This window comes from Strix aluco, chromosome 3 (assembly GCF_031877795.1).
Source record: "Strix aluco isolate bStrAlu1 chromosome 3, bStrAlu1.hap1, whole genome shotgun sequence".
Taxonomy (NCBI): domain Eukaryota; kingdom Metazoa; phylum Chordata; class Aves; order Strigiformes; family Strigidae; genus Strix; species Strix aluco.
Window position 1 is genome coordinate 29,231,555 of NC_133933.1, and position 16,558 is coordinate 29,248,112.

General features: G+C 39.9%; 1 protein-coding gene across 7 annotated transcripts in view; it reads right to left on the reverse strand.

The window, feature by feature from the left end:
* Positions 1 to 1,704: 1,704 nt before the first annotated feature.
* RPS6KC1 (ribosomal protein S6 kinase C1) overlaps positions 1,705 to 16,558 on the reverse strand; it is a 90,521-nt gene continuing 75,667 nt past the window's right edge. For all 7 annotated transcript variants that reach the window (XM_074817924.1, XM_074817927.1, XM_074817923.1 and 4 more), the window contains 3 exons: positions 8,280 to 8,362; positions 7,467 to 7,562; positions 1,705 to 4,348 (listed from right to left, as the gene is read on the reverse strand). In XM_074817924.1, the coding sequence (XP_074674025.1) occupies positions 4,238 to 4,348; positions 7,467 to 7,562; positions 8,280 to 8,362 (290 nt within the window). In that variant the 3' untranslated portion in view covers positions 1,705 to 4,237. The remainder of the gene's footprint in view (positions 4,349 to 7,466; positions 7,563 to 8,279; positions 8,363 to 16,558) is intronic.

A 16,558-nucleotide genomic window follows, 5' to 3' on the forward strand; every position in this document is an offset into this window, starting at 1 on the left:
AGCGCCATGGTGCAACACCCTCACAGGGTCCAGCCCTGGAGGCAAGATCATACAGAAAGTCCTTAGGCACTCACGGTGGCCAAAGGCGCAGGCCTGGTCTGGTCCTCGCTACGCCCCAGCCTGCCATTTGTTGGTGGGCACACGCTAAACAATGACCGATAACATACATGGTGTCATGTACCTCTGCAGAGTGAGAGCCTCCAGAAGGTCCAGCCCACCACGCTGCGCAGGAGCCTGCCAGGCAGAAGCATGGTGGAAGGAAACAAGAGGCACTGGTCACACAAAGGGCCTCTCCGGCGGCATCTCAGACCGTACCCCAAAGATGCCATGCAGCCAGGACAGGCAGTCCTGAGGGAACGGGCCGCTGAGGCAAGGGAAGGGGCAGCATTTAACAGGCTGCTGCTGCAGAGAGACAAAGAAATCCTGTCCATGCAACTTCTTAGACTCTGCAAAAAAGCTGTGGGGTCTGATATGAAAGCTATGCGCGACTCATTAGACACACAGAGCTGAGGGGCAGCTGCGAGAGGGGATCTTCAGCTGCAGATGCTTCTGACTGGAAGGGGACTTTGGGGTGCCCCACCACAGACAGACCAGGCTGCAGGCTGCCTCGCCGGCACGCGCGGGGGCCCAGGGAAAGGCTGCCTCGTGCAGAGCACAGGGCCAGGCAGCAGCCGGGAACCAGAGTGCACAGCTCACAGCAGAGCCCACATGGAAAGCACAAACCCAAAGAAATCAACAAATGTACTTTTTCATTTTATTGCTAAAATCCCTACCATAAATCTCACCAGAGAGGAAGTTTCTGTTTCTCCAGCTTCCTACTCAGTGTCCTTGAGAAAACAAATGACACCACACTCAAAAAAAAAAAAAATCCCGTAGTGGTTTACTTCGCACTTCCCTGTACCTTGTTATGCTGAGTGCTTCATTTAGAGAAGGCTGACCTCCCCAGCCTTCTTCATCCCAGTGCCCTTCGCTGCGGGGACGCACCAAGGAACAGGTTTAGCACTGGAGAGAGGAGCCGGGTGGATGTTCCGGCGCAGGTAACCCTGCCGACTCAGCATCCCAAAGGTGCGCAGAGAGTCAGTGTGACAGTGACTGCTGTCTGAGAGGTGATTTTCACAGGAGATATAGGAGCTGTGCTACAAGCACAGAAGCTGTGAATACAGCCATTAAAAGCGAACAAAGTTATGCCCCTTGTATTTCATGAGATACAATTCCTTCCATAGGTCTGGGCAGGGGCCCTGGCTCACCTCACAGCAATTCTATCCAGTGCAAGCCTTCAAACACTTTGTCTCCCCATTTTTATTGGTAGGACACAAAAAACATTACAGTGGTTCAGCAGGGTGAAATGAATTATCACTTTGAGATGTCCTAAGTGTGTTATTTGCCTTACCTGCCCACAGGAGAATAGGAAAATCTATAGGTTTATTTTGCTGTGTTTTACATAGACTCTAATTCCTGTGAACAAAATGGCACTGATTTGTTTTGCTATCAGCCATTAGGTGTAACAGAAGAAAGGTGGAATGGACTTTGTACTACTGAACACTCAGCGAGAGAGATGTGCACCATAGGGCTTCATAAGAGGCACCAAAAAGTAGATATCTAGAATATTTCAAGTCATAAAAGCCAACGACAAAAAAGCCCTGATTAGGTAGGAAGGATTGTCTTCAAGAACTAAATGTAAAGTACAGAAACCCAAGGTCTGAATTAGGCTTGAAAGGTTTTGTTTATTAAAGAAATACATGTAAACACCAATACAACATAATACATGTTAAAGGGGAAAAAAAAAGATAGAAGCAGGATTTCTTTGTGCAATTAACTCCAGACTCTGCCTTCTTTAGCAAAACCATTATCTGAGTCATTGGTAGGGTTAACGAAAACCTGTAGCATCTCAAAGGCTCATTTCTGGTAAGCTGTCTTGTCAAGTGCCCCATTCCTTCTAGTCTCTGTGATCTAGATTCCTCACTACAAACACACTTGGAAAAGAAATATTTTAGTGCCGTTAACTGAACCAAATGCTTTGCAGTGAGAGTGACTAGTCATCTGGTTTCTGCTAGAAAAGCGTTCTCCTGCTGCTGCTCACAGAAACCAGCTTGTGCTCCTGTGCTATCTTATCCTGCCTTTACTTGCAATTGGCACATGGGCACAACCTGAACAAGAGAGCATTTTAAAGTAACGTGGAAAATATATTTTTTACAGTTATTGCCAGGCAAATGCAATGGGACAGATCAACATGGGCAACGACATTATCTGGTGCCCAGGCTAGGGAGCCCCAGGAATAGAGTCAGGTGGCTGAGGGAAGGGAGGCTTCCCTTGAGCAACGAGCCCTCTCCAAAGTCACAGCCAGGGCAGTGCTGGAAGGAAGCTCTGGATCAGCTTGGTCTCCGCATTAGAGATTTCCGACCCGCTCGGCACAGGAAGTTGTTCCTGTGGCTCACCTGAGGGAGTTCCTGTTATGAAGCCAGAGGGTGGTAGGTTGAAACACAGTTTCTGAGAGTGATGTAATCTTGGACAGCGCTCCGTAGGCAGTGATACTAGTGACCTGGTTACAACCTGCAGTGTTGTTACAGCCCCTCTGCTGGCCTGGTGATCACAAGAAAGGGAAGAAAAAAAAAAAAAAAAAAAAAAAAAAAGGAGGGGAGTGGAATAATTTGAAAAGGAAAAAAAAGTTTCCAGATTTCCTTTGTTTAAGTGAAGCATTTTCCTTTTCCACTGTATTTGAATACACCGACCTGGTGTCTAACAGATGGAGACTGTGCAGATGCACTTTTGGGAGTGCCCATAAAATACACTGCTAAAATACAAATGGAGGGATACTTTTTTTTTTGAGTTGTAAATTCAATAATCATTGCTGTCACCTCACTTTCCCAAAGGAATTTGCCCTTTGTTCTCCGGATAAAGCTGGGGAGAAGAAGAAAAAGAAAAAAAGAAAGGAGTGAGAGCGAAGAGAACATTTAGGAAAAAAAACACAGATCCATAATCTGTACAAGCATCACAGCGTACAGCATTTGTACGTCAGGAACCCATACAAGCATGGCTGCTTAGCAGCAACAGCAGCACACAACAAAATATTCTGCATGTCTTATATTCTTCTCCCATTCTCCAGATCTTTCTAATAAACAAACAGGTCAGTTAATTGGCCCACGCCCAAGTCTTACCCACTAGGGTTTGCTCAGAGATGTCACTTAGTCATTTGGCATGAGCAAATCCCAGGCTTCTTCCTGTTCGAGCAGCGGAGTGGGTGAAGGCTTTCTTTGATTTATTAAGACTATTAACAAACAGGAGAGTTCAGAAGCTTCCTCGAGCAGAAGAGCACAAGCAGAAAGGTTTTTTCCTGAAGTAGCAGCTAAAAATAGGACACTTAGAGGAAGTAAAGATCATTAAGTGATAAAGTGGTGGCTGCAGTGATGAGAGAAGAGTTTTTCCTTTTTTAATCTATACATTTATTTAGCATTATGTTTTCTTGCTCCTTATTAGAGTGCTAAAGCAGTGTTTATCCGGCTGAGGAAAACAAGATTTCCCCTTCTGTAGTGACTTTAACATGTAGCTCATCAAATACAACGAAGTCAAAAGTTTTAAACAGACATTGCCAGCCAACAAAGTACAACATTTGACAGCATTATTTGCCTTTTATATGCTCTTTCCACAGTGGGAAATGATATGCCATTTTCAAGACACATTCCACAGTATTATGCAACAGCTTTCTTAATTTTTAATGGATATATTATTTTTAACGTGTCAAGTTTTGCATAAAGCATTTTAGTATTTTATTCTGCATATACCACTAATAAATTATTTGCTCCTTCCTCCCCCCACACCCCCAGCGCTGCACTTAGCATAAGGGAAATGGTCTACTGACACTATAAAAGATACTTTCAAATGGCACAGTCTAGAAGACACTTCCACCATCAGACAAAGCACCAGGAGCACATTCCTGTTTCTACTTAGTTGACAAGCTGGCAGTGCTAAACATGCTGGCCCAGGAGTTTCATCACAAACCACGTTTTGGTGAAAAGACTTACACACACGTAGCAACCACTTGCCGTAAAAATAAGCTAGCACCCTGTACAACCAGTGATTCCTGTTAAAAGTGTTCAACTTCTGCCCTGATTGCTCCAGCGCCCTTTAGTCATCACGTCCAAACAGTTTGGGACATCCAAAGGAAGCAAGTCAGGGTGCTTCTCTGCCACAGAAACTTGTCCACTTGACCTGAGTTTGTTCAGAGGGCATGCATCATCTCTCATCTCAGCAGATCTGCCCATTCTATAAGGGCAAAAAATGGATGAGATTTGATGTCTTCAACACCAGCAACGCCAGCACCAAGACGTTCCGCAGGATTAAACTGCAAAAGCTTGATATAAAAAGAAAAATATATATATATGATTCAGTGAGTAAGAACAAAAACAACTGCTTAAAAGTTCCAGAAAGGTCTAAGGTAAGGGACATCCTACCGTTTTCCTGCTCTATGAATTACTTTCAAGAGTGCGAAAGCATACTTGAAATTCCTAAAATCCAGTAAATGGAAGAAGACTCTCCTTTCCTTGAGTCTCAGTGTTACAGTCTTCAGAGACTACTGATCACAGCATGCAATTCCCTGAAGCACTGCACATTGGGACTTCATTTTAAGTGTAACCTCATTTAAAAAAAAAAAAAAAAAAGAGAAAAAGAGCAGCAGCCAGAGCCTGCATCGGTAGAACTCTGGACACTGCGTTTGCTTCATGTTAACCTTTGCTCACACCACTGCATTACAGCTACATCGAGGACAGTGGTCTGTAACTTTCCGTTTCATAAACTGTGAGTCGGTCCTAAAATACCAGGATATTACAGCCAGTTCTCTATTTCCTAAAAAAAAAATTAAAAAAAGTTTTAAAGAGTCCTACAAATGGACTAAAAGTGAAAAATCAAAACCCCAGTGAAAGAAACAAAACAGTGTAATGGCTTCATGGAAATTTCCTAAAATTCAGCACCTCGTTTGCTTTTTAGTTGTACATCACATGCTGAATTCATGTGAAAAGGAAATCACAATATTTACATCTGTTTAAAAATACCAATCCATATAAAAGGGAATGCAAAGGTAATACTCCAAAGAGACTAACACAGACACACAAAAATATTGCAGTTTTAGAGAACTGTTTATACTCTATTCAATTACAGCCAGTACAAAGGCATGGTTTCTTTCTTGCTTTTTCTGCAACAGCTAATAGGATAACTTCTCCCAGTTGTCACATGGAACAATGTGTATTCATATCTGAATGCACTCAACATCTAAGTGAGTCTACATCCATAAACACAGGAATTTACACATTTTAAGATGGCTCTGCTATTTGCAGTCATAATGTCACATAGTAAAGGTAGCTCAGTGACAGTGAACAGTGCTGCTCTGGTATCATCCACAAGCCAGCAGAAACAGATGCAGCCAGGGTGTCTCTGCCTTCTGCTGAAATACAGTCAGCACCAGCAGGAGGAAAGTAAGCATGGACACTTATTTTACTGGAGTTTGTCCTTCCAGAAGAACTTTAATCTTAGACAGCAGATGCAATACAAACTGCAATAGATACCTACTGAAAAGTCACGTTGCATATTTTGTTCGTAGTAAAGCCCAAACATGCCTGAAAAAAATACTGGGTGCAAAATACCAAACCAACATAAAAAATAGCAACGTCATCTTTCACCAGAAATAATTAGATCTCTGTTTTCTGAGAAGCTGGCTAAATGAAGGAGGTGTTTACAATGAAGTCACCTGCACTGGAAGCCACAGCAGGAGACAGCGTCTAACACAGCTTTCTGTATAGCTGAGCACTGAACCCAGAGAGTCATTCTGTGATGCTTTGACCTGTTTACCCTTGGCAGTAGGGGGAAGGAAAGTCGCAATGACAAATTGATATCCATGCCAAGAGAGCTTTCTTCCTTTTCCTGACAAGGCTTCCTCAACAATGAATGGCAGCTTCCTTGGACAGTCACACAACAAAATGTGATTTACTAGCTCATATAGCCAAACCTCCACCAAATAAGTCACCACCCTACACCAGAAGGCTTATAACCTAACAGGCACTGGGGTGACCGTTCTCTGAACAGATACGGCCTTGTAATATATCTGCAAGTGGCAGAGATATATTGGCCACTTAAACCGCAAGTGGCAGAAGAGACACTCTGGCATATTTGCAAATAGGAAAGACATTAGTCTGCAGTGAAGAACAACCCTACATTGGCAGGGAGAAGTGGAATGGACAACTTCATTTGTCTTCACTTCTAGTCTTAATGGGAGGAATTCCCTTCATGAAGTGTGGTTTTGCTTTCCCTTAGCTATTTGGGTCCTGTAGCACCTGTGGGTGAGGGTAACCATTTGCTACCATCTAACAATATAAATACAGACTATACAAAAATGGGACTTTTCTCTAGTCACTTCCTTTTCTACCTTTGCCAGAAACACACAGGCACAGTCACCTTCATGTCACCTAGTCAAAATAGGGGGTCCAAACATCTAGTTCCATTTCCATTAATCGTTTCACAGTAATGGCACAGAAATCAACCTGTCACCGGGTCTTTTGACTCACTGAATTTTCAAAGTCTCTTTCCTTTGTTTTCTTCAAGAACTGCTTTTTCCACACTGCTCTGTTCAAATCTACATTTAAGTGATGTCTATTTATGCATCCACTAGCAACATACTCTTCAAAGCCAAACAACACAGTTCACACATATCACTTATTCTACTCAAGTGGAATAGGTCAGATCAAGGCTCCACTTCCTCAGTTAGGTCAAAATTAACTAGAAGAAAAATAGCATTACCTGAAATTCAGGACCCCGTACTACAAGGTTATTCTCTCAGTATTGACTAACTAAAGCTAAGAGTAAACTAAAACCAGCAGTCAATACTATTCCCATTAGGTTGAAAACAGTGTATCAGTATATTTTAAGGTTTCCTACTCCACCTTTTGTCCAGTTATCTTATTACAAAAGTCATTGTATTCACAATTTAAAGTACTTTTCTTAAAAAATGGCATCCAGAAGGCTTCCTGGAGGACAGCTACAGATTTTCAACCACAGCAAGGTCACAACTTCTAATCAGTGAGTTACAGGTTTCACAGTACTTAGAACTATCTTGCTGAATTGCCATCAACATTTTTTAGTATAATTCAATTCATTACAAATGTTTCCATGAACACTTAGGGCAAAATTCCTAAAACGTTCATGCATCACCCCCAGGTGTTTCCAAAGCACTGACCAAATTTATTCTCTGAAGAAATGGCAAAGCGCTCCAGTTTTCTACAGAGACACCTGGCAGCACAAGTCAAAGTTTCCAGATGTAACAAGACAGCTGGGCAAAATTCATCAGTGCTGACAAAAGACCCATTCACATTTCTACCAGCAGTTTTCTCTTTTACACTTACTTCATCAGAACAACTTAGGTAGATAAGTATTTGTCCAGTCTACACGAGTACCTATAGAAAACAAATTTTCCCCTCAGTTACCTGCTGAATCAGTGATCTGGCCTCCTTTGATACATGGTCTGGTATACTCAAAGAAGTGTGAGTGTTTATTCCTGCTGGATGGCACTCAACCAGAGTCTGGAGAAGAAAAAATAATTTAAAAATAAATTAAAAAATCAAAGCAGGCAGATGATACATTTATTAAAGATTTGTAGTGTTGGATTATCTCCTAAGTACACATGCAATTTAACACACACAACAAACTTCAGTGCTTCCTAGTATGAAGTACTGATTCTGGGAGGAGTGTTTACAGGCACTGATGTCCCCCTGGAGACATAGTTTTTGAACATTTACATCTTAGCGCTTGTGCTCTATTGCTCAAACTTGAATAGTCTGGGAATTTGGTGGACTTTGCTTCTTCGGGCAGAACTGTTAACTAATCACCAGTTCGATTTGGCTGGGCACTCTTTGTCTCAAAATACTGAATTAATGTGTAACAGCAACATATGGCTTCTACACTGTCCCAGGAAACAATACTGAAACCATTAGGGTAAAAATTTTTCAAATGTACAGAAGGAATGTTAGAAAACTTTGATTTCACTGTGGTTAAGAGGACAGCATAGTTTTTGTCTATTTTTTCAGTCCTGAGTTTGATATGGCTTTATCAAGTTGTTCTGCTGAAGCTTGAGCATGTTTTGTTTCTCTGGTCCCATGCAGACCAAACAAATTGAGGGTACTCAGATCAGCAAAGCACATCGGAGAAAGACAAGCAAGGAAATCACAACTGAGAACACCACTTGTGAGAAACTACAGGCCAAGAATCAGTTTTATTGACTAACTTGCCCCCAGCCCTACCTTCCCGGTAAGGAGTTCAAAAAGAATGGCACCCAGGCTCCACCAGTCAGAGGCTTCTGTCTCTTCTAGGATAGCACCAACTTCTAAACACGAGACATTTCAATTAATATTAAAAAGGTCAGTTACACCTTCAAAATTAACATATATTTACAAGGTGACTGTTTAATGCTGACAGAATATATACTAAACACCACAGAGCTTTCATTACGCCTGCAATTTAGTTAGCCCTTTAGCCACCTACAGATTGCGTTGTTCAAACACAGCAACACTATACATTTCATGCATAATTTGCCTTTTCGGTGCATACATAGGCATTTTCAAGACTTGTAGGTATTAGAGTTAAGATTCTTCTACACTGGACTAAAACAGTACAGTAGCAGTGACAGACAGTAAAGCAAAACATATTTAAAGAATTTACCCTGGTCAGATGAGCTGGACTGACCAGAGTGGCCTGAAGCATCCATAAAAGCAGCACAAGGGCAGTTATGATAGTCTATTGCATCCCTTAATTTTGTCTTAGAGGGCAGGATTCATCTCATGGCTAACCCACACCCTTTGCTGGGATCATCATGGGAGGCTTGTCACAACAGACTCTCTTTTCTGTTGGGAACCAGAGAGGAGAAATCTACTTCGGATAGCCTAACCACAGCCAGCAACTGTGTATGGCTACAGCTCAGCCCAAATTGTACCTAGATACAAAAAGTTGTTTTCCCCAGTATCCAGCCAGCACCCAACACTCTTTTACTGCTGTCCATGCACAGGAGACAGCGGAGAGGTGAGATGGAAGTTATAGAGTCCCTTGCCATACACGTTCACATCTTCAATAGCATGATGCATGCAGAAAACTTGGCCTTCACTGACTCAGGCTTTAAACTACAAAATTTATTAAATACAAACACACCACACTGTCTGCTCTCAAACAGGCAGAAAAACAGATTGCAATGAAGATGAAATCTTCATTTTGACTGTCAAAAAAATGCAGAAGCTGCACTAAAATAGCTTTGGTGGCAAAAGCCACACCAGCTTCCCAGCAGAGGACAACAATTAGCATATAGTCACATAGTTGTTGCTGTGAAAAGCATTGTGGCATGTTCGAAAAATCTTGCTCATCATTTTATGGAGCTTAGCATGAGCATGGCCAAGGAGAACTACAGATGAGTCACACTCCAGGGTCAGGGAAAGGAAGGCAGTAGCCCCAGACCTCCCCAGATGCAGAGATGCACACACACACTGAGGATGGGGATGTGCAGAGGGCTGCCCCTCGGGCAGCTGCCACACAAGCTGGAAGATGCTCAGCACCTTATAGGACTAGGCTGAGGTTGTTGTTGCAAGACCAACAAGGAAGGATGGCTCAGACATTGTTTCTTTAGGTAGGACATCCCTGACATTGAAAAGTTTATTACAGTTAATGGCGTTTGAATGTCCAATACATCACTATAAGGGTGCCACACACGAGAATTTATTCCATTGCTTACAGATTAATACTTCTATTAGCATTGAGAAACTTTTACAAAGACATAATGGCAGCCACATGAGGAATTGTAGCAGCATAATTACATGCATTTTAAAAAGCTTTAAGATCCCAGGCAAGCATCCAGATAAAGTTGAAATTACAGTAAATTGAGAGAATTTGTGTAAAAATCAAAATATGTTCTTGCAATTTAATTTTACATCCCTTTAGAAAGGCAGACCTCCTAGGTAACTGTCCTTCAAAAAAGAAAAACGAAAAACCCAAACTCAGGCCTTTCCACATGAACCAGCTGGCAAAAGGTTTTCACAGCATCTCTCAAGTGAAAGCTACTGAATGGAAATGCCTTTCCAGTCTGATTGTGATTTCCTAGTGCTGTATGTTCCAATAATGTACACTCAAAAACTAGATAGGACAAATGGAAAGTAAAATCTAAAAACAAATACTTTAGGCTTCTTTAGAGCAGAGTTTTCTTTCCCATGTGGCTTTAATCCTGTGGATATTCTAGACTAAGAGAGCTTTCTTCCAAACAAATGAAGATTTCGATTTTTAAATTAAATTTCACACTTACTCCAGAATGAGGACAGTAAAGCTAAGAGTTAATTGACTACTGTCTTCTCAGTTCCTATACTACTGTTAACTTCCCCATATTGACACATCTTAAATGCTAGAATAATGTCACAAAAGGAGATAATCCATTCTTCCTCAAAGACATTCAGCAGGGATGGGCCTCTTGAGTTACAGCCCAATATAAAAAAAAAAATATTCTAAAGGTGAAAAAAAAAAAAAAAATCATTCTGAGCACAGGGAAAAGAAATATTATAAAAAAAATAATTTCTGAGTTTTGGTATTATTTCCTTTTATGTTGTCAATCAGGTACTGATCCAGTTCTCTGAAGCATCAAAGTCACACTGCCTTCTTTCACAGAATCACACACTGTTCATTATGGGAAGTTGATGTAACCTCACTTACTTCACTGATGAAGAAAATGGACAAAGAGTAAGAGTCAAAAAGTAAACTGGAGTCCATTTCTCCAAAATCTGAGCTCATATTTTCAACTGTTAAGAACAGTTTCAATATATGCCAAGTAAAACAAATGTCACTGCAGATCTCTTAAGAGAGCAGCACTGAACTCTTCCATCCACTTTTGACCGTGACCAAAATGACACAAGTGGGATAAATTGAGAACAGTCAAGTAACACAGACTTCCCCCTGGGCTGAAGGGCTCTGGCTGGTTCTCATGCACACAGCAGAGACTGCTTGACAAGTCATCTGAACCAACACAGAATAGAAAATGAAACATTCAGCTGAGGGGAACATCTGAGTATCCTTTTTTACAAAAACTAAATTTTAGCTCAACTTTTCTCCTATTCCCTAATGTCTGCTTTCCTGCCTGCTGCTTTCCCTAGGTCCCAAAGTTTACTTACTTCAGATCAAAATAAACGTTTTCCTTAAAAAAAAAAAAAAAAAAAGAAAAAAATCATTGTGAGTACTAGAAATAAACATGTGTTGTTTACATTCCCTTACTTCAAACAGGTCACATTACTTCTGATGCAATACGCTGATCATAATAAGTTCAGGATATCACATCAATATTATTGCATTTTATCTTGACTACACATCATGGGAAAATTTAGAAACTATAGATTATGAAGTGCTTTCAAGTGATACAGAGTAGCTAGCTAATGTAATATACCACACAGGGCACATGCTTTTTTTAAAGCTTTAATATTGCAATAAATCTGAACTACAATATCTGCCTTCACTAAGAAAACATTTTCATCTCAATCCATCAGCAAAGTAATTTAGACAACAAATGGTAGCGACCCATAAGCTTAAGTGAATAACATAGGGATATTTGTGCCAATTCTTTACTTCATGAACCTTGAAATCAAGGACCTTATCCACATTTGTACAATCATAAATGTGCGTGCACATGTGAATGGTGTTGGTGCTTCTAGGACTAGCAGTATAAAATTTGCAGAAAAAAATATTCATATCATTCTCAAACACAAAATCCTTTTAAATTGGAGAAATAAGAATAGGGTGGAAAAAAAAAAAAAAAAATCAGCAGCTCTTCCAACTTTACTGCAACTTCCGTAAAAGGGAGAGCTTTCTTCTTTCCCCCTTGCCGATGCATGCTCATACAACATATAGCACCAAGTAGCACGTATCAACAGCAGTGCTGAATTCCTGCACAGAAGCAATTTCAACAGCAGCCATTGGGGTAACTGAAGGGAAGGAGATTTGTAAAACGCTATCAGGTTCAGCTAGAGACTGATGGTACAAGTAAACACCATCACTACCCAGCACTGTCCTCCTTCCAGAGCAGCTGGTCTCAACTGAAAGGCCATTTCTTTATGGTTTCCATACTTATCTCAATATTTGCATTATACACAGTAATACCTTACTTCCTGATAAAGGAGCCGTAGTTGACAGCGCTCTGTATTTCTAAACAGAAGTGCCAATTCTAAAGTAAAAAAGCAGAACTTCACCTCTCTTGAACACACATCCTCGATAAAGTTATTAACCGTAACACCAAGGCTGATTTTCTCATTCTTTTTACATTGCCTTAACCTGAAATATACCCTTCAAGCTGAAGGATTTCAAAGGCTTTTACTACCACACCTCAAACATTTTCTCAGTTTCCTCCAGGGCTGACAATAAGGCCTCCCCACCAACACACACAAACAGTGGTTAACATAATAGAAGCCAGGCTTAAAGGTGGACTTAGACATTCACTGTGCCGCTCAGACCAGATGCCTTGTGAATCACCAAGTACAAAGGTGTAGGATAAACTGTAACATCCAAAAAAAAAAGGCATCTGAGGTCAGCTCACAAGAATATACGCTCTATGAGGAAGTACTGATCCTCCAAACACCTAATAGTCAGAAAGAGCTTTGCATTGAAGTGGTTTTCCTGGAATTAAGAAGGGAACCATTTGACTCTTGATGGACTGATAAGGATTTCAAAACCCGAGGAGGCCCCTTCCCTTACCCCGTGTTTCAAGCAGAAACAGCATACCTTCAAGTACTGTTTCTGCACTCATAAGAAAACAAGGAGACCCATCTGAACTACCATCAGCTGTCTGAAACCATTCAGGAGGAAATGGACTTGTCCAACATCCTGAAAACATCAGACACAATATTTTTACCTTCTGTGGCCAATAAGATAAACAGTGTTGCACAAAAAAGCCATTAGAGTCGCTTCAGAAATTCTATTTACCTTACACTCATTTAATTTTTAAAGCTTACTATTTTATCATATTTTAATATCTATATGTGTAGAGAAGCATTTGCAGAGAGCCAAGTAAAATGAGTCCAAGCTAATTTACTCTAGGCAGACTCAGTCAGCCAAGATATCGTAAGATACAGTCACTAAATAACACATCACACAAGCGATCTGGCCATAATGCTTTGCCTAAAATGCTTTAGCAATTTATAAAACATAGTATTGAACCATCTATAGTTAAGTATAAAAAGTTTATCATGGTCTTTAAACAATAAAGTAGTGAGGCAAGTCCAATAAGCACCCGCTAAAATCAAATGGAGTATGAAAATAGGAAGTTTCATCTCAAAGGTATTCAAAAACATATGCGCATCTATGTTCCTCTTTGGAAGAAATTTCCTCATCTCACTAAAGAAAAAAAATAATAGAGGGAACTGCGCTTTTTCTTCCTTTTAACAGCCCAAGATGGAATTAAAACTTCCTCTAAAATAATCAGGTGACAAAAGAGACAAAGAAACTTTTATTGCTCTGTTATCAAAACAAAGCAAACACTAATTAACCTTTCAGCTAGCTCCATTTATTTTCAAAAGGCATCTTCTATACTATTTTCAATTTTTAGCCCCATCTGTAATATTAATAATACCGCTAATTGAAAAATTAAAAAAGAAAATAAATAAAACCCAAAACCAACCACACCACATCGGTAAATTACAGTTTCTGCCAGAGTTAACTGGATTTTATGTCAGCCAGACTAAAATATCAGATTTTTACAAATCAACAGCTTCGGTACTGCTTATTCTGGTTAGAGTCTACAAAAAAACCACAGGAACATGCATTTCACCTGAAACACGTAGTGTACTCACAACAAGCTTGAGTGCCAAACCACATCAGATTATTTTCAGAATACACCTGATTCTCTTCCCAGACCTGTGCTTTCAATTACCTACTCCAGATTCATGACACCTTGCTCTTTTGGGAGCACTGAGTTGTGATTGTTTCCTGTGGGACACTCAGATGTCTTTGGAGAGTTGTCCCACTCCAAATGGTTATTCTAAAGTTGTTATTCCCAGCTTCACAATACTCAGTACTCTTTCTGCAGCTCCAGACCTTTCCTCGTTATTCATGCCAGCCAAATATTTTTCCTGTTAAATGTTTAGTCCTGTTTCCTATCGCTAGGGCTTTTCAAATCAAGCTAGCCCATCCTTCTGTCTCTGCTGCTCAAAGCTCATTCACCTGCCCTGTTTTTCCTTTCCTTTTTAGGATTATCCTGAGACATTAATGTCACACAAAAAGCTAGGACAGAGTCAGAGATAAAATCTAGGAAGTCCAGTCTTACACGATAACCATGAGACCAGCCCACCCCTCGACACCTCTCAGGGTCAATGGCACTTTAATCTACCACAGTTATTTTGCTTCTTAAACAATCTACTCAAATTAAATTACTATAATACAGAATAGCAGATTTAATGAGTGCCTGCAAACTCCTGCTGAAAAACACATACACAAATAACATGCAGGTTTTCCAGCATCAAATATCTATTTGATAAACAGAGACAAATCATTTTTTCCTTATTCAGTAAATAAAAATTATAGCATATAGTCTAATAATAGCAACCTAGCAATTTTTATTTTCATTTATTTTAGGTTATCAGCTGCACTTTGCATCTGTATATTCAATTGTCTAAGAGCAGAAGTGACATCTTCATTTGGGAGTACGAAAAGCAGGTAGCACACTGAAACATTTTGGGGTTTTTTGGAACAAAATCCTTTACCCACAAAGCCTTCTTTTTGCTTAGGTTTTGCATTGTGTACAATTAGTAGCAGGTTAGATAAAACCAAATATACCATATATTTATGTGAGGGCTTCTGTGAAGGCTAGCTTCTGTAAATAAGGCTTGATTATAGCATGCAGCTTATGAAAGCATCAGAATAATATGATGCATTACTGATGGCCAGTTTCTTACTTACATTTTCTATGAAGTTAAGCTCCCTTTGGCTTTACGATCTCAAAAAGCAAATCTCCAGTTTTTAGTAAACACAGTCTGGTGAAAACTCATTGTTTGGACAAGAAAGTAAAAAGACTCCAAAGGCAGCCCAGTTCTGAAATCTCATCCTCTGAAAACACTACAGGGATGCGACAGAACACATCCCTGCTGCTGGAACGAGAACTCGGAGAGTGTAAATAAAACATCTCATTCACACGTTATATTTACACAAGATGTTAGACCAGCAAGCTGCTTCTACAACATGACACTTCACAGGTTAGATTGAAAAAGTACCTAAAAGATTCCTCTTTATTAGTAAATCCTTAACTTATTCTGTTTCAGTTGAAGACAGTCTTGACTAGACTGTGGCTGTAGACAGTTTTGTCTTTCTCACAGGTATTAAGCATACTATGAAGGGGCTTTTTTTTTTTAAGCCACCAATTTGATTTTAAAAATCATGACTATCAAGAACGGAATATAATTATTACTGAATTTAAAAGGTAACAACTCTTTATATTTAAGATCACAAAGTTGACAAAATTGATACTTAAATAACAGAAGGTGATCATTTGCATTTCAAAATTCATCTATCTTCCTTTTCCCTCAATTAGACCAAAACATGTTGATTCACAGGTTTGTGTGTGTGTTTGTTTCTTTTTTAAACTTATTTATAGAGCAGAATAATGGCCCCCCTGCTAGGCTGGCATTTGCTCAAGTTTCTGTCCATGTAAATTGAATCTGTTACTGGAATTTTCCCCCCTTCTGAATACCAAGGCACATTAACCAAGAGATAAAGAGATACATTGCTGATACTATCAGCCACCAGGCAGGTGGATAATGCAAGGGATTTTTTGTTAGTTTTTCTGGGGTTTTTTGGACAAATATGTGATAAGAGTTCTCAGGGGGCATGGAGAGCAAAGGGCTGTTTAAACAGAAGTGAATCATTCTCATCTGATCTGCTAATAACTTTGTATTCAGACATCAGCTGATTAGCATACTTTAAAACATTCAGAAAACAAAATTACTGTAAAGAGGAAAGTTAAAGAAAAAAAACCACATAAACCTCACATTAGTCACCTTAACCATATTAACACAGCAGAAATTCTCAGTTACAAGTGCTTAATGTCTTCTTTAAAAGCAAATAGGTTATTCTTGGCCAAAATCCCCACAGTTTTACTTGAAGTGGTGTTGAGTTTATAGGAGATGATTTATAATCCATCATTTCCCTTGTGGGTTAGAGAAACAACATTTGACTTATCATAGGTGAACAGCAAAGATTTAGTTTGGCCATTAATCAAAGTGAGGCACAGGCGCTACTTTTAAAGCATCTGCAGATAGCTTTGTTGTTGCGGTAGTTGGTTCAGCATGAACTTTTTTTTTATCGAGTAGAACTATGTAGGAGTAAAGAGAGTTATCCAGCTTCACCAACAGATTCAACAGCACTGTAACACACCACGACTCTGAGCTTGCGAGTACAATTCTTGATATGCAAATCATTACAAATAAACCGCATCTTCCGTCTCCAGTTCTTACGTGAAGTTAGGTAAATTAGAGCCAGCAAGTGCAACAGCAAAATCCATTAATGGTACAATGCCACC